At 63.6% G+C, this 18,100-nt stretch overlaps 1 protein-coding gene and 1 long non-coding RNA gene across 4 annotated transcripts in view; one reads left to right on the forward strand and one right to left on the reverse strand.

Moving 5' to 3' along the window:
- On the reverse strand, window positions 1-6,084 carry LOC123596231. Its single transcript, XR_006711614.1, has 2 exons — window positions 3,952-6,084; window positions 1-3,490 (listed from the first exon to the last, which is right to left on the reverse strand). It is a non-coding gene; the product is annotated as an uncharacterized LOC123596231 (long non-coding RNA).
- A 3,476-nt stretch (window positions 6,085-9,560) lies between these two features.
- The window catches only part of HTRA3 (HtrA serine peptidase 3), a 29,877-nt gene continuing 21,337 nt past the window's right edge, over window positions 9,561-18,100 (forward strand). For 2 of the 3 annotated variants that reach the window (XM_045474688.1, XM_045474687.1), the window contains exon 1: window positions 9,562-10,180. In XM_045474688.1, the coding sequence (XP_045330644.1) occupies window positions 9,667-10,180 (514 nt within the window). In that variant the 5' untranslated portion in view covers window positions 9,562-9,666. Of the gene's footprint in view, window positions 10,181-18,100 lie in introns of all 3 variants that reach the window. The other variant, XM_045474685.1, reaches the window with a different exon arrangement.

The following is an 18,100-nucleotide window of genomic DNA, read 5'->3' on the forward strand; positions in this document are numbered from 1 at the left end:
TCATATATTCGATAAGGGACTTTTATCCAGAACATACAGGTAACTCCTGCGACTCAATAATTTCAAAAGGCCCCCCAATTTAAGGACGGGCAAAGGATCTGAACAGACATTTCTCCAAGGAGAACATACAAATGGCCGAAAAGCACACAAACATCATGAGCCGTCAGGGAAATGCAAATCGAAACCACAAAGAGACGCCCTTCACATATATTAGGGTGACTTTTAAGCATTTTTAGGAGACGGAAAGTAGCAAGGGTTGGCAAGGAGGCAGAGGGCGGGAGCCCGGGGCGCTGCTGGCGGGGGCGAAGGGCACTACGGTCACCCGGGAAGACGGGCTGGCAGCTCCTCCAGAGGTCGGTCCGCGAGCCCCGGCAATTCTGCTCCCGGGAGTGCGCTCCCAAATGCTCCTTGACGGTGACTGGATGAACCAAGCGTCGCGTGTCCGTGCGGTGGACCCCCTGTGCAGCCGTGAAAGGGAACAGAGCGCCGACAGGTGCCACGCCTGTAGGGCTCCACGTGCCTGACATGTCCGGAGAGGGCGGGTCTGCAGGGACAGAGGAGGCACATTACTGGTTGCTGGGGGGCGGGGGGGGAGTGGCAGCTAACGGGCGCAGGGTTTGTTCGGGGGCGTCCTAAAATTAAGTGTGGGGACGCCTGCACACGTCTGTGAACACATGAAAACGCACGGACGCGTGTACTTTGTGTGGCGTGTGAATCACGTGCCACTGAAGCCGGTACAGTTTTCCAAACCGGAGATGCCAGAGATGGGGTGTGCAGTCGGAACCCCAGAGGGACAGAGGAGGAAGTCCCTGCTGTGAGGCGTCCTGGGAACGAGGGGTTGCCAGCCAGGACCTGGGGCAGGGGCAGGGCGGGTCGGAGGGTGGATGAAAGCCAAAGGCGGGACAGGTAGGCGGAGGGCAGAGACCGTCGTCCAGGAGGGTGGGAGGCGTGGGGCGCAGCTGCCCTCAAGGAGGGGGGCACTCAGTGCCCGGGGCCCCGGTCTCTGCCGGCTGGTCGGCTGGTGCCCTGGCAGCCTCTGAGTGGCACAAGAGTACGGAGGCCAGGTGTGCCCGTGCGAAGGAGGAGAGAGGGGGCTCTGACAGTCACATGGCAGGCAGGACGCGTCAGAGCCTGAGCACGCGGGGTCGGGAGCCGGCTGCGTCACGGAGCTGGCTTGTGGTTACACCGTGCGCCCCCCGCGAGCTCCGGGCGCCAGCCATGCCCGGGCCTCCCGCCTGCAGCCAGATGCTCCCGGTTCCAGATGTCCAGTGAGGCCGGGCTCTGGGCCGCCGCTGGGGTCGGGCCGCCTGGGGAGGGGGAGCCACACAGGCTCTGGGTGAGACAAAGCAGGGGCCAAGCCCCAGCCGCCATTTCACAGGCCTTAGCCTCAGGTCCCCACGCGTAAAGTGGGGGCCCGGTGTGCACATAAAGGGGACAGTGCCCAGCACATCATGGGCGCTCTGTAAACAGTAGGTGCATAACCCCCGCCCCTGGGCTGAGTGCTCCTTGTGAATCTATATTTACTGTCGGGGTCCAGCTGCACAAGGCCTCTGTGCAACAATCTAAGTTGCGGGTAACCACAGGACACCCAACCCAGCTGATTATTGACTTAATTCACTGAGAACAGAGTACAGCTTCAGGCGTGGCATGATCCAGGATCCAGGATCCAGGCTCTGCTCTTTCTCTCCTCTCAGTTCCACTTCTCATGTGGCTTCGTGCCAAGGCAGACACTCCCCTCAAGGTCATCAGATGGTTACAGAGTCACGGGTCCTGATTCTCACATCTGAAGAAAGAAAAAGACTGGGCTGGAGGGAAAAATCTCCTCCAGCCAGAAGCTCAGGCAACTGGCTCCTTAAGTGGAATTGACTCTCATGGGTTAGGGGACCCACACCTGAACCAATCACCGTGGAAGGAGGGCGGGACATGCCCATGCGCTGGGCCAATCAGGGCCTACCCTTGAAAGGCGCTAGGACCTGAAACTTGGCTCCTGTGGACTGGGAAAGTGGGGAGCAGTTCTAGGAAGACAGCGTGACCTGCGGCCCCAACCTGAAGTGGCTGCAGGGTGGGCGCTGGGTCCAGGCTGAGAGGCCCAGGGAGCTGTGGGGACCCCAGCCTGGCAGGACAACGTGGGGCGTGGGGCGCTGCCGACAGAGGAGATGCTGGAAGAACGAGGCAGGCAGGCTGCCCCGGGGGGTGTGTGAGAGGCGCTCCCTTCCCGGAAGGTATGCAAGCCCCTTGGGACGACCCCTGGGTGTGTGTGTGGGGGGGGGGGGCTCTAGCTCTGGCCCGGAGCACGTCACTTTGTGACTGCGTGACCCCAGCCTCCAACTGAGCACCTTCGGTATTCCCCAGCCCACACCGCCCCCCCAAATCAGGGCCCGCTGTGTGACCTGGGGCGAGTCACTTAAGCTCTCTGAGCCTCAGTGTTCTTCCCTGTGACGTGGGAATGGTAGGAGACCCTCCACCGGGACACGTGGGGACTCAAACTGCAGGGAACACAGCAGTCGCCCAGAAATGACTTGGCGCTGGGATCGTTGGAGGGGGGCTCCTGGGGGCACCTGTGTCCTGTCACCACGTGAAAGCTTTGAGGGGGGCCCCAGACGGCCATCAGCGCCCCCCTCGCCCTCAGCTCTGAGCTATTTTGTCTCTGGCTCACACACAGCTGGCCCGCGGGGACCCCGGAGGACACAGCTCACGGGGTCTGAAGAGCGGCTCGGCCCAGGGGCGCAGGGAAAGGGGTTCCAGACTCCTGCCCGTGGCTCCTGGCAGGTTTGCCCATGCCTGACACCCTGGACGGCCAGAGTGACTGTCCCGGGGCATCGCCCGGCCCGAGGCTCCCACGAGGCCGGAGAAGGGCCTCGGGGCCTGAAGGCCGGACGGCTCCCGGGAGGCAGGCGGTGGAGGCCCGCGGCCACCAGCCCGGTGGGTGGGGCTGGCGGTCCTGAGAGCAGCCGAGCCTGACGGAACAGACAGGCCGTATCCTCCCAGGAGAGGGGTCACGTCCAACACCTCCCCCGTGGGGGATGGGGCAGGGTGGGGTGATTTCCAAGAAGGGCCTGGGCTGCAGACAAAGCCGAGGGTTGTTGTCTTAAAAGGAAGAGCCCAAGCCCTGCTGGCCGGGGGCCCCGATTTCATCATTTCCATCAGCCGGGCCCCTACCCTGCCCATCTTGGCTCAGCCTCCCTGCCTGGGCCTCGGCGTCGGCTAGTTCCCAACCAACTTGCGCACGAGAGGTACCAGTCCCGCTGCCTGGGTTTGAATCCGGATTCTGTGGCTCGCTTGCCGTGTGACCTCGGGACGTCATTGGACCTCTCTGGGCCCCGCTTTCTTAATGTGTGAAACGAGCACGTCAGTAACAGCAGCTGCTTCGGAGGACGTGGTAAAAGGGTTCGCGCCGCTGCAGGGGAGAGGCTCAGTCCCCGTGACCTTATGTCGATTAGCCTGGTTGTCTCAGCAACCCACTTGCCCTTCCCGGGCCTCGGTTTTCCTCCTATAAAACGGGTACGAACAGAAGTGTAGTGCTGAGAAAAGAGCACGGACTTTGGGGTCGGACCCAACCATTCCCTAATCCTGAGTCCTTCATCCAATGGTTCAGGGGCCTTGGGAAAGCCACTTAGACTCTCTTAGCTCAGTTTTCTGCCTCCACGAAATGGGTATAATTGGCACCCTGGGTGGCATTGTTCCCAGAATTTAAGGAAAAGCTCCGAGGAGGGCAGAGCCGGGTGAGCAGGGCAGAGCTCGAGGGCGGCTCCACTCTACCTGGCCGCAGTGGGGTCCCTCCCCGCCTCCAGGACCCGCTCCCACCCTCGTCCGGCCATCTGCCCTCCCACCCCTCCATGCCTCCCCTGACGTGCTCCCGCTGCCATATGTTCACCCAGCCCTCTTCCCCCTTATTTGTTTTCTGTGTTGCGTCACAAATCCTCGCAAACCTAGTGGCTTAAAACCACACACCTTCATTGCCTCGCTGTCTCCGTGGGTCAAGAGGCTGGCACGCTGTGGCTCGTCCTGGCTCAAAGTCTCGCAGGGGGTCGGCCGGCAGCACCCCGACCGGAGGCTCAGCGAGGAAAGCATCTTCGGGTGTTGGCAGAATTCATTCCTCGTGGTTGCAGGACTGTGGTTCCCATCTTCTTGCTGGCTGTCAGCTGGGGTCTGCTCAGCTCCTAGAGATTGCCCCAGGTCCTTGCCCCGCGGCCCGCTTCCTGGGCCCCTCGAACTTCCAAGCTGTCTACGCTTTAAGCCTCTGACTTCAGGAAGGGTCCAGTTCCTTTTGAGGGCTTGCCTGATTAGGTCAGGCCCACCCACAGTCAAGGGGAAGGGAATTACGCAGGGTGTGCATACCAGGGGCAGGAATCTTGGGGGGCATCCTAGCACCCCACCCATCTCCTCCTTTGGCTCTTGGGAGCCCCAGGAGGAAGCCTCTTTCTTCTCATCCTCCAGTAGGTAAGAAACTGGGGCCCCAGGTCACCTAGCAAATGACTAGAGAAGAAAGAACTGGGGACCCGCCTCAGGTGTTTATGGCCTCCTTTTGTCCATGAGGGGACTGATGTATTCTCTACAGCCTTGTGGGGTCGAGCGGAGTCCAAAGGTGGGAGTTACAGGAGCAGAATTTAACTCAAAGGAAGAACATTCTAGTAACCGAAGGGACTGCTTTGATGGCGGTGAGCTCCCCGTCATCAGAGGTGTGTGAGCAGAGGCCCTGCCAGGAAGCCTGGGAAGGGGATGCTCACGTCTCCCGGTGCAGTCACCCAGCACCTCTGTCAGCTCGGTCTCTGGATACACCTTCCTGCCAGCGGGGACCATCGTCCTCTGGAGAACGCCGAGCCCGCAGGTGATCAGACACGGACGGGACGCAGCTCCGGACTCTGTTGCCTCCGTGACTAGGTCAGGGATGGACAGGAGAGCCACCAGGGCCAATGAGATGCACTGAGACTTCTGCAGGGCTGCTGGGGACTCACCCTGGAGCACGGTGCCTGGTTCTGCTGGTGGCCGTCATGCAGCCAGCACCAGGGGAACACAATCCACACGGGCCGGAGGACATTGGGAGTCCCTGGATCGGGCCATACCTGATGCCAGCCCACCGCGTCAATTCCCTTTTGTTGAGGCCAGTTGGAGCGGGGCTTTCTGTCGCTGACCCTGAAGGACCGGGAGCTGAGGAATCATCTTGTCCCTCCAGGTGTCCTGCCTTCTTGCACCCCCTTCCTGCAGCCCCTGCCCTGGTGGTCGGAGCCCCTCTCGAATGCCACCCACTCAGGAAGGCCCTCCAATCCCCGGGTCCTGGAGTGGCCCCCTGCCAGGCCCCCAGGTTTCCTTCCCCCCCGGGAAGGGTAAGGTCGTCCTCTCAGAGGGACTCGCTTCCTCTAAGTGTGGTGGATGCCAAGGGGAGGGGACGGCAGACAGATGCTCCCAGGTCACTGACCCCTGGCCACCCCACCCTCTGAGTCACCCACTGATGTGGGCTGATGAGTCTTATCGCAGGCTGAGGTGTGGCCTGGGATGGTCTTTGAGGTCCCCAAGTGACATAAGCTATGACCTCACCCCATGTGAAGCCCAGGCCTGGACGAGGGTCAGGGGACGGGGTAGAGCCTGCCCGGCGTTTGGACAGCTCGGCCCGAGGACCAGGGCCCGGCAACCCCGTCCGGCTCTCTGCAGAGCTAGAGGCACGGCAGGGGGTGCCCCGGGATGGGGGGGGAGGGGAGGCAGACCCCGGCCCAGCCCAGGTCCGGCCCGGATGCACTCAATTCCATTCCAATCGTGGGTGGTAACACCGTGTGACGCCCAGCGTGCTCCAGCCCTGGGGAGATGAGACACTGTCCCTCTCTGCAAGGGGCTGCCGCCTGGAGCCGGGTCGGGCATGACCTAGATGGTGGTCGTATCATAACTGCACCCCAGAGGCAAGGTCACTGTTTACAGCAAGAACCCTCTGAAAGGTGCAGGACCCAGAGCCCCACTGAAAGTATCCCCCTTTGCCCAAGAATGTGAGGGTGTCCCCCAGAAGGCACTTGTCACGAGCTCACAGATAAGGCAGAGTGCAGGGCCAGGACCACCCTCCGGCCGGCTTCTGCTGTCGTGACGCCAGCCCCCCCCCCCCCCCCACCAGCGCTGACCTGGGGACAACGCCTCAGTCCCTGAGCTACGTTTTCTTAGACGGTCCCACGGCAGCATCTGTGGCCCTTGCTACACGGTTTCCAGGGCCCTCAGTCCCCACAGACCCTCTCCCCTCTTCTAGAACCTTCTTGCCCTGCTGTCTTGTGTGCCCCAAACTACATGGGCTGAGCCCGGCCCGTTCACGGAACAAGGGTTCGTGGATCTCTTTGCCTGTGGCCGTGTGGCACCTGCGGAGGCCTGGCGTGGGGCACGTGTGCTCATGAGTGGGCAGGCGAGGTGGTTCCCACCAACCTCAGGATCTCAGCCCCTGCTCCCGACTTAGCTTCTACAACTTTCTGCCAAGCGCAGGCCCCAGTGCCGAAGGAGTGGCAAACCCCCAGGAGAATGCAGGTCACGCCTGCTGACCAATGGAGCGTCTCGCGGGATCCCTGAGCTGTGTTGGCCTGGGTCCCCACCGAGGAACACTGCACGAGGAGCCACACAGGCCCCACCGCGGAGCATGCTGTCAGGACGTCGGCAGCATCTTGTTTCTGAGGCTCCCCGGGGGACCCTTCTCTCCTCAACAGTGAGAAACAATAGGCTGCTTGGGATAATGGGCTCATTTCCATCACATGGACATCACGTTTCCCTCTTTGCCCTGGCTACAAGGAAGCTCGGAGACAAATTTATGGGCATGCACTAAAAATATCCTCTTGTGGTAATAACGGTTTGCATATTACCCTCCTTTCTGGCTTCCCATTATGTTTCTTCCCTTCCCCCCCCCCCTTTATTTGCTTTGCTCTGTTTCTCTTTTCTCTTTTTTTCTTGTTCTTGTTCACGAAGAGCCTTAAACATGGGAGCGGTGAGGGGGAGTAAATGCACGCGAATGGATGACACGTTTATGCCAACAAAATAGTGTCCAGCATTTGTGGGCAGTGTCGGAGAGCGGATGACAGTGGCGGACCAGAGAGGGCCTGGCAGGGTGCCCGGGGACACCCGCAGAGCCCAGTCGTGAAGGCCGGACAACCTGCCTCCCGTTCCCTGTACACGCACCCACGGGAGGGCAGGGCTCTGGGAGAGACTCAGATGCCCCGGAAGGGGTCCCATAGCCTCCCCCACCCCAAGCTCCTGGTGGGGGGGGGGGGGTCCTGGTTCCCTGAGTGGGAGGCAGGAAGGAGCACGAGCAGCAGGGGGCGCTGTTCCCACTGTCTCCCAGGCAGTGGCTCCTGACATCTGGAAACAGACTCCAGCAGAGGTCTGGGCCTGGGGCCAACCCGTGCTCGCTGCAGCCCACGTGAGCCCAGCCTGCCCACGCCAGGGGCGCACAAAGGCGACCCCAGGAACCACACCCCACCGTCCAAGTGGAGGAGGGAAGCTTGTATGTTTCCTTTCACTCTGGGCCTCGGTTTCCCGCTCCGTGCTAGGAGTAAACACCCCTTTGCAAGGCGGTTGTAAAAGTCATAGGTGACCGTTGGGGGCAGTGCGGTCTGGACGGAAGAGCTCGGACTGGCAGAAAGACCCAGACTGGAGTCCCAGCCTGCCACACGCTGTGACCTGCGCCTTCCGGAGCCTCCTAGGCACCGTGAAAATTGAGCCAAACAACGTATGCAGAGTCCCCAGGGCCCAGGAGCAGCAGTAGCTATGGAGGGCCGTATAGCTCGGTCTGTAGCAGCGGCCGGCCCTGGGGGAGCCTCAGTTTCCCCATCTGTAGACAAAAAAGGGTGGGAAGAAGTGAGCTCTTGGCCCCTCCTGAGGTCTCTGCTCTTCTGGGCCCTGTAGAATCCGGGCACCAGAAAGCACTGCCCTGAGGGATGGGCATCTGCAGCATGATGGGACCCCTACGAAGGGTCTGCTCTGGGTCACGATGCCCCCATTGGGCGGGCCACTCCCTCTACCGCTGAGGCCTGAGCCCGTCCGGCAGGAGATGCAAACCAGGAGCCCAGTCCCGGAGTCCCCAACCCCTGGCGTTCGGGGTCATTCCAGGAAAGGGCCTGAAATTCTCCACGTCTTCAAAGAAAAAGACATTTCCGGTTTTTGGGGGGCAAAAGCACATGTCCCTGTTGCCCCTTTGAGAAGAGGAAGCCCCAGCCTCCCTTCACACCCCACCGCCCTGTTGTCATCCATGCTCGCGGCCACTGCCTCTTGGGACCCCATGGTGCTCACGGCCGGGGGCCCCCCAGCGCCTGCCCCGCGTCCCTTCCTCTGGCCAGCGGTTCCCACCCTGGGTGTCCGTAAACTTGGGTGAGAACCGACATCTCTGTGGTCACCAACGCCCCTCCCTGAAGGGCAGCGTTTCCTTCCGTGGCGAGGTAGGCTCGAGCCACGGAGCCGCCTGTGACCGTCGCCGAGAGAAGCCACAGGTGCTTCCATGACCACCGTGGCTGCTGCGGGCACCCCAAGCGTCCCTTCTGCTCCGCGCTGCTTGCGGATCTCGGCTGGTAACCCCGCCCCTGGCCAGACGCTGTGATTTAACACGTTCACAAAGAGGCCCGTGTGTCCATCACAGGCTTATTTCTGTTGCTCTATTTTAATCTCTGCGTTTGGGCAGCTCCTTTCCGTTGCGATGCTGCCCAGTGTGTCTCATGCGTTTACAAAAGCGTCCTTCTGAGAGACAGCCTGCCTCCCCAGGCTTCAGCAGGTGCCCGGCGGGGCTGACGACACAAACAGGGTGAGGATCTCCGGCCCCAGGGCTGGCGCGCGGGCGTTTTTTCCCTGCTCGATGCGCCGCCACTCTGGCTGATTGGCTTTTGCTTCCGGAGCCTCGGCTCCACGACGTGGTGACCAGCTCCTGGTTTGCCGCCTGCCAGAGGCGAGTCCCGTACCCTGACCCCTCCGTGGGCTTCTCCCGGCAATCCTGTGAGCTAGCAAAGTGCTCTTCCTTCCCCTCTGGTGGAGGGGGAAACTGAGGCACAGAGCTGCGGACGACTGCCAGGGTCACAGAGCGCTGAGGGCCGGAACCCCCAGACAGGCAGAACTGGGTCAGGCGTGTCAGTAAGAGGTCGCGCCCTCCAAGCTCTGAGGAGGGAAGTCCGGGCCTAGGGCGGTGCTTCCTGAGGGTTTGTCCCTGGTGGAGGTGGGGAGCCAGGCCGGGGTGACATCTGCTGGACCTCCAAGCCGGACTTGGGGCAAGGGGGTGGGGGGACGCGCTGGGGAGGAGGGGCAGGGAGATCCGGGCTTGTCAATTTCCACGGGGAGAGGAATCCTGGGCGCGGACAGGGACGCGGCTGGCACCGGGACTCTGGGAGCGCCCGAGAGAGGCCTGTGCCCTGGTGGCTCCTCCCGCCCGCGGCTCCGCCCCTCAGGCCCCCCAGCAAACCCATCGCCCGCGTTTCCGAGGCCAGGCCGGCCGGCTGGGTCTAGGCCCCGGAAGGCCAGGCCGGGCGGGGGCCGGCGGGGGCCGGGGCGGGGCTGGCCGAGGGGCCGGGCCGTCCCTTCCAGCGAGGGCGGGCCGCGCGCGCCTTTAAGTGCGGCGGGGCCCCGGGCGCGCAGCGTCGGCCCAGAAGGAGCGGGCGCCTCTCCGGTCCCCGCCCCCGCGTGCCCCTGCGGTCCCGCTGCCCGCCCGCCCGCCGGAGCCGCCGGCGCATGTGGCGGCGCGCCCTTCCCCGTCCCCTCCGCAGGCGGCCGCAGCCCGGCCCCAGCACCGCCTCGGCGCCCCCGCTGGTCCCCGGCCCGTCCCCCGCGCTGCTGCGGCCGGACGCCGGCCCGGCCGCGATGCAGGCGCGCGCGCTGCTCCTGGCCGCGCTGGCCGCGCTGGCGCTGGCCCGGGAGCCCCCGGCCGCGTCGTGCCCCGCGCGCTGCGACGTGTCCCGGTGCCCGAGTCCCCGCTGTCCGGGCGGCTACGTGCCCGACCAGTGCAACTGCTGCCTGGTGTGCGCCGCCAGCGAGGGCGAGCCGTGCGGCCGCCCCCTCGACTCGCCGTGCGGGGAGAGCCTGGAGTGCGCGCGCGGCGTGTGCCGCTGCCGCTGGGCGCACGCCGTGTGCGGCACCGACGGGCACACCTACGCCAGCGTGTGCGCGCTGCAGGCGGCCAGCCGGCGCGCGCTGCAGCTCTCCGGGACGCCCGTGCGCCAGCTGCAGAAGGGCGCCTGCCCGTCGGGTAAGCGAGGGGGGCACGGGGTGGAAGGGGAGGCCCCTTCCGGGGAAACTGAGGCGAGGAGCCCGGAGGTCGGCCCAGGCTGGGCATCGTGGGCAGGCCCTTTGGAAATCATCTAGCCGGACCCCTGGTCTTCCAGGTGGGGAAACTGAGGCCCAGGGTCACAGAAGTGGTTTAAAGGGGAAAGTCGGTGCTCTCCTGACCACCAAGGGGTCTGGTCTCATCAACACGTACCTGTCTTGCGTATCCTTTCCGCGGGTCCCGTATTCCGCTCTGCTCCGCCCCGGGGGTGTTGGGTGGAAGGCAGTCTTTCCTGGCCTTACATCTCACCCAGTCCGGATGTTCCCTTGAGCGACATCCAGCGTTCTCTTTCTTTTGAGCTGGTCTTAGAGTGCCGGTCTCCAGAGGGCTGTTGGGAATGGTGATGGAGCATGTGGGGTCTCTGGCTCGGGGCCTCCTGGGACAGGCTGCTGAGGCAGGAAATTCCTCTGTCCCTCCAAACCCCAGGACGACCTCCCCCCACCCGGAGCTGGCCCAGGGCTGCTTCTTGCCACGCAGCTGGACCCTGTGCGTGGAAGAAAATGCTAGAAAACCCTGCCGTCCCTTTATCTGTTTGGGGCGCCTCCTAGGAAGGCGTTGGTCCAATAGGTACTTGGGGTCGCGGTGTGCTGGGCGCTGAGCCCCAAGGTCAGGGGGATGAGTCAAGCCCGGTGTGGGCCCTCATTTCATAGCCTCAGGGCAGGAGACGCTAACCTCGAGGACAGGCTTGTGGCCCTGGGAGCCCCGTGGGGAGTATATCACCTGCAGCCCTTCAGGGATGAGAAGCATCTGAACTGAATCTCACGCCAGGGACGGATGTTCCAGGCGGCGGTAGAGAAGGGCTCTCCAGGAACAGGGAGCAGTGCGCGCACGAGCGTGTGTGTGTGTGTGTGTGTGTGTGTGTGTGTGTGTGTGACACCCAGGGCTGGCAGGTCGGCAGGGATGGGTGACGAGTGGCCATAAGTGTCGTGCCAATGGCTTGGACTCCATCTTGCAGGCCGGACTTCCCCAGTTGATGCCTGAGTCTGTCAGAAGTTCCGGGGACACCTGCGGTCAGACGCCCCCTCCCCACACACCACACACACAAAAATAATAAAACCCAGCGTTTTCCAAGAAGGTGTCAGCAGAACACATATGACCTCCTGGCACACGGGGGTTCCGAGGAACCCAGTCCGGGAAACACTAGATAGGCCTAAGTGTGATTGTTTGGGGGAGCCAGTGAAGGGCTTGGAGGGAGGTGAGGGTGATATGGTCAGGCTTGTGTTTAGATGGTGCCCAGGAGAGTGAGGGATGAGAGCCCGGTGCCGGGCAAAGTCCCAGAGACGGGTGGTGGGTATTTAGACACTGCCCCCTCGCGGGTGGCCCATCCGCCCTGGGGCTTGGGACTGGCGGGCCCATCTCAGGCCACGCCGATGCCTCTGAGACACAGGGGGCTCGGGGTGGGGCTGGAGCCTGCCCACTACGGCGTGGTTGTGTCCATGCCGCCCCCCCCCCCAACCCTGAGTCTCTTAGGGGGATGCTCTTAGAATAAGGCTCCAGGGCTGGGGGCGGGGAAGGCAGGGAGGTTGGAGGCCGTCTGAGCATTTGGAAACCCTCATTTCTTGACTGATCGAGTCCACGTTTGTAAAGCACCTTCCCTGTGTGTCCAGCTGGCCCCCGGCTGGTGACAAGGGCGCTGGGATGGGGCCGACCCTGTCCACGCCCTGCCCTGGAGACACCTGAGGGTCGGGGAGACACGTGGGAGGGTGAGAAGAGGGCAAGAGCCTGAAGGCAGACAGGTGCACAGGTCGCCCGGTGCACAGGGGGCGGCTGCCAGCGCGGGGGTCACGGCCGCTTGCATGGCCTCAGGCAGCTTGCTTACCGCCCCCCTTCCCATCTGATGACAGTGAGGCTGACGGGGAGAGCGGGGGCGGGGACTGACGGCCGAGGTGCGTGGGCACGTGCCCCTGATGGCTGATCCGCAGACCGTGTGTTAGTTCCCATGTTACTGTCACTGCCAGGACTCCTGCCCCCACCCCCGTCTCTGTTTCACGCGGGGAGTCAGCTTCTGTGCCGAGCCGTGGACGGTGAGCGGGAGCTCTCGCAGCAAAGGAGGGGGCGGCGGGAGGGACGCAGCACAGCAGAGGCAGAGGGCAAGGTCCCCCCGGGCACGGGACCCTGTGAGCCTCGGGGTGGGGGGAGCGGGGGCCTTAAAGAGAGGGGTGGGGAGGGCGCGGGGCTGGGGTCCGTGAGCACCGTTCGCGCAGTGTGGCCCCGCCCTCACTCCTGGCCCTTGGTACAGGGACCTCAGACGCCCAGGTTTCTGCCGGCTACGCGTGCAGAATCTCGTCCTTGCGGAGTCCTTGCTGCGCCGGGGTCTCGGGCCAGCGCCGTCTCATCGGGCCTTGCCAGTCTGGCCCTTCAGGCACCGCAGAGGCGCTCGGTGAGGCAGGGAGGGGTCAAGGGGGTCTGAGGCCACTTGTTCAGGCCTCGGCTCTGGCTGGCTTGGAAAGCGGCACCGTCGTGGGTCCCAGGCTTCGTTCTGCAGGCAGGGGACCGCAGGAACCCCGGGGCCTGGAGTCAGGTCAGCTCCCCTGGGCTCAGCCGCCATAGAGCAGCATCCTCCCTTCCCCCGCCCTCCCAAGGGTCCAGCCAGAAGGCACCGGGTGATGTCTACACATGACGGCAGGTGAGGCGCTGCCCAGCCCGGGCATTTCTGCACAGAATTCCCGCCCGCTGTCCCCTCGCTGGGCCCGCCCTCAGATGCACGGCGCTGATGACTCAGGGCCAGTCTCCAGCGCCCGCCTCTTCCCGGGGCTGGAGCCCTGCATCCCTGCCGGCCGTGGTCCTCTACCGGGAAGTCTAAGCCAGGAGTGTTTGTCACCCTCCCTCGTTCCTTACCTACAAGCCACAGGCGAGTCTTCGGCCTGGAAACGTCCCCCAAGCCACCAGTGCCCTACTTGTCCCCGCACCACTGGCCTCCCCGCTCACCTCCCTCATCCTCCCTCCCGCCACTCCTCCATGCGGCAGCCAGGATGGCCTTGGTAAATCCATTCTGCCTGTCACCGGCAGGACCCCCTCGGCAGCTCCCCGACACTGACCCGACCCCCGAGGCCCCGTGCCGTCTGGTCCCCCCACCCGACCCCGCACGGCCACCTCATCCTCCGTGCTCCAGCCTGCCCTTCTCCCCACCTCAGGGCCCTTGCACATGCTGTGCTGCAGCCCAAGTGCCCATTTTCTCACTTTCATGTGGCCACGTCCTCATCTGTCTGGACCTAGACGACCCCCCACCCCTGAGCTGCCTTCCCTGATCACCGCACCTTGCAACCCCCTCATTAGCCTCACGAGCACACCCCGGGGCCCCTCTAGACCCTCACATCACCTCTCTGACCCGGATCATCTGCCTTATTTCCATCCCCACCCTCCTTGCATACCCCCAGCGATGGGGCCTCACCACCTTTCCGGGAGCTTTGCATTTTCCCATCTCCACGGTAGACAGAACCGCTCCCTGGCGTGAATACCTGTCTGTCGCCGGGATGATAAACACAGACGTAAATGTGTTCCTTGTGTCCGTGGAGGGAGGAGGCTCCCTGTTGCACTTAGCCAGAGTCCCTGCCCCTCAAAGCCTCTCTGCCCGCCCCTGCAGACGAATAGGCCTTGGTGCGTACAATTAATTCAAAACCTAGAGCCCAAGGGCAGCGTACGACGTGGCCTTTAGGAATCTGTGTTCCGTGTGCGAGCCTGGTGCAGGTTCAGACGGTGTCTCTCCCTTGTTTTATTTATTAAGAGCTTTGGTTGGTGTTTGATTTTCATCCCCTTAGCAGCTTCCTGTGTGTGGAATTCTGCACTGTTGATCAGGTAGGATGACGCTCCCCGCACCCCCCTCCCCCCCCCCCGCTCCCTGCACCCTGGATGGCAGGGCTGAGACACAGCATCTGGCGGCTCCTGAGCCAGGAGCCCGCGCAGAGAGGAGCCTGAGACCCGGGGTGCCGTGCAGCTGGCCTTCGCCGACCAGGCTGGGCCCGGGAAGCACCCTCACCCCCTGTGCTCCCGGCATAAGCCTAGAGGCGTGGCCGGGACCCCACAGCAACCCCTGGGGTCTGCCCGCTCGGGCGTCTCCACTTGCCATGCACCTGCACGCAGCGGCCCCGGGGGAGTGACGAGACTTGGGCCTCCCTGCTGAAAGCCTGGCCATGGCTCCCACTGCCGTCGGGCGCGCACGGCCTCGCTTCCGGACGGGCCGCGGGCCCTCTCCAGCCTGTGGTGGCCCTCCGCGACCCGTGAGGCCGGTGGAGCGATGGGCCCCGCCCAGATCCGAAGCCCCGTCCTTGCCTCCGGGTTCGTATCCGAGGGGACCCAGGGGAGACACGCAGCCACGTGAGGATGACCGGAGCTGTGCAGCTCAGCCAGACGAGCCCTGTGCTGGGTGAGCTGGACCCACGGTGTTCCAGGCTCCACCCGCTGGCCCCATGCACCTGACGGGCACCCCTCAGTCGTCCGCCAGCTCACCCGCCTGCCAGGAGCTCTGGGGGAGACGGGGCCCAGCCACACTCGCGCGGCCTCCCCAGGGGCCTGGGGTTTGCACAAACCAGACAAGGAAGTGGGTGGGCGCCTGGCGGAGTGAGCACTGTGTCCTGCCCGAGGGTCTCAGGCCTCCTCCCGGGCCTCGCCTTGAGGGAGGAAGGCCCCCGGGTTCCCCAAGGTCAAGGGGGAGACGCTGGGCTTGTGCTTCAGGCTGTCAAAGCCTTAAACACACATTCTTGAGGTCTTATTTTCATGGCCCGTTAGAAGAAAAAGCTTAGCGGGGGCATCGAGCTACCCCAGCTGGGGAGGGACAGCTCTGCCCACGCCCAGATTCCCCTGATTTTCCATGTGCTGTTCTGCACGCGAGGCAGACCTCCAGCGCCTTGGGGAAGTGGCTTTTCTGTCTGATTTTGATAAGGTTGTTAAATAAGCAGGTGAGGAAGAGAATGAAGTCGCAGGTCCCTTGTCCTCAGTGCAGCAAAGGTGTGGCCAGGATGCATGTTTGTGTGCCCTACACCGAACACCAGGTCTAGAGGCAGGGGGGAGCAGGTGAACCCTTGGAGATGTGCAGTGTCCAACCTGCCCAACTGTATGCTTTCACCCTGGAGCGCGTGACGGGCAGAGCCAGACCTGCGACCCTGTTCGGTTCTCAGGGCTGAGTCCCAGCTACACCACCTGCAGGTCTCCTAAGCTCTCCGCGCCCCAGATCCCTCATCTGTGAAGTGGGGACGGCAGTGGTGTCCTTCCCGCTGGGCCACTGAGCAGTCAGGCGAGGAGTCCAAAGCGCTTGGCACAGCGTAAAGGCTAACAGCCCTGAGCGCCAGCAGACTGAGTGCCGACGGCTGGGTGTTCCTGCCATAACCGTGAGGGTGAAGGAGAGGTAGGTAGTCGAGGGAGAGAAGGTGCCGGAAGGCAATGTCTGTGGAAGGGCTGCCACATGCCCAGGGGACTTCCCAGGACCCGGCTGGGAAGCCTGAGCCCAGAGGAGCCGCTGATGGACCCAACAGGGCCGGGAGGGCTTCCTGTCGGGGGAGGGCCGGGGGCCGAGCACACCTTGGCTTCCGTGGCGACTGGCCTGCATACCCACCTTGAAAAAGTCCAGACAGGCCGGTGGGAGGGCCTCTCCTCCATGATGTTGGCACATTAGAGGAGCCAGGCTGGCCCCAAGGCGAGGACTGGCCAGGTCAGGCGCCCCCGGGCAGGACAGCCAGGCACAGTGGCTGAGGACCAGCCCGGGACAGAGGAGGTACCTGGGGTCAGCGTCAAGGGACCTGGCTCTGGGCCCTGGTGGGGGGGTTCTCCTGGCCTGCAAAATGGGCAGAGACACCTGCCTTGAAGAACTGCCACGAGAGTTCACCGGACCACGGGCCTGGAGCCCGTGGATGGCGGCTGTGGGGAGGGACCCACGGGGGAGGAGGCCTGCATTCCAGGGACAGGCGCCTGGGGCCCCAGGGCCACGGACAGCGGTGCTGGTGCCCCTGGGAGCCACAGTGGGATCGGACGCTCCTGTTCCTGGCTCTGGGGGCTAATTAGACCCTGGAGGTGGCTCCTGGGGCTTCAGAGCCCGCCTCAGATGGGTGAGTGTGGCCTGCAGGTGGGGGCTGGGGGCTGTGGGGGGTCCCCTGGGACAGCGCCCCGGTCCCTGTAGAACATCCATGCACCCCCCCCCTTGCTCATTCACTCATTGTCTCACTGCTCCCTGCTCAGTGCTGTGGATTGGGGCGCCCAGGCCATGGGGACAGAAGGACATGCCTCGGGAAGGGAGGTGTTACAAGGCGCTGTGGGACCCAGAGGGGTGAGAGTGGTCACTGAGCCTGCCAAGTCAGGGCAGGCTCCCCGGAGGAGGGGTGCAGGCCTGGGCTCGAGGAACAAAGGAAGGGAGCCGGGGGCCCAGAGGGGAGAGCGACAGGTGCAGGTAGAACCTGGGCCTCGAAGGCACCACTAAGACGTCATCATCTGGGCTACAAGCTGTGTTCAGCATTACGGACGCATAGGCCCAGGCTTTGCGGTCATCTGCCCACGGCCCTTCCATCCCAGTTCACAGCTAACCACGGCGTGACAGGTGGCGGCTTCTTCTGATGGAATCAAGGCAATGACCTCAGAGAGGGCCAGAACTGGGTCTCCGTGCCTGTTACGCGCTGGAGGGGTAATGCGTAGTCGGGCGGGCTGTGCACTGCCCAACTCCAAGGGAAGCCAGTCATGCGGAGACCTTCGTCAGTAATGGTCCTGGGCTTGTGCAGTCCACAGCCTGTGTAACAACACTATAGGGCGGCCCGGCGGGATGTCTGGGCTGGTCACTTTCCCACTCTGGGCCTTGGTCTCCCCCTCTGTTGTTCCGTGGCAGTATGGCTCTCCAGAATTGGCACATAGTGAAGTCTTCTCTCGGGGTTTGCCACCGTCCCTGAGCCCTCCAGGGAGCTCGGCCACGCCAGGGTGTTGGGGTGGAGCCCTGACGCCCAGCTTCTCTCCCTGCCAACCCATGTCCCCAGTCCGTCCCATCCTGGCCGTGTCCCTTCCTCTCCCGGGAGGCCCCCCTGGACGCCTGGCCTCGATTGCTTTGCCGTGTCAAATTCCGCACGAACTGGACCTTCCAGAGCCCGTGGGTCACAGTTTATTTTTGAAAACAAAACACGACAACAACAACGACAAAGGCTAACGGCTGGATCTGGTGGGGACTGACTGTTGACTTCAGAACTTTGGCTGGAGGAGGGGGTGGGGGTGGGGGTTGTCAAAAGCCCAAATAAACAGAGTCTGCTTTCCAGCCGTGGGGCCCACGGTTTTCATGTGGAAAGAGGCTGTGGGAACCGAGTCCTCCCTTCCCACTGATTCATGGGGTGATTCATCTGTGTGTAGGGAGGAGGACCAGGAAACAGGCCTGCCCCGCCCCACCACCCCCTCCCCACCGCCCACCGCGGGGCTCTGCTTAAAGGGACAGGGCCCGGCGGGGCTCTAGTCATCAGCTGGCTGACCCAGGAGCCTCGGAGGGGTGCCCCAGGCTCTGGGTCAGGGAGGACTCAGGCTCTGAAGTCCCTGGGACCCGGATTGGGGCACCTCTGGGCTTTGCTGTGCCCCGTCCCCCGTCACGCTGTGCTGTGCCCGACTCGCCTGAACTCAGGTGCACACAGAGACCCCGCATGAGAGGCAGGGCCGTGGGTGGGGCATTACACTGGGAACCCCAGGAGGGAGAGACTCACGCTGGCTGGAAGGAGCCTGCCGGGGGACTGCCTGGAGGAGACGGCACTGGAGTTGTGCCCGGGACAAGCTGGCGCGTCCTGCGGGGGGAAGTGGGGAATGGTCTGTGCAGGTGAGGCACAGAACGGTGGGTGATGGAGCAGAGACTGGGGGTAAATGGCCCCACAGGTTACACAGCAGGGAGAGGGT

The sequence above is a fragment of the Leopardus geoffroyi genome, chromosome B1 (assembly GCF_018350155.1).
Source record: "Leopardus geoffroyi isolate Oge1 chromosome B1, O.geoffroyi_Oge1_pat1.0, whole genome shotgun sequence".
NCBI lineage: Eukaryota > Metazoa > Chordata > Mammalia > Carnivora > Felidae > Leopardus > Leopardus geoffroyi.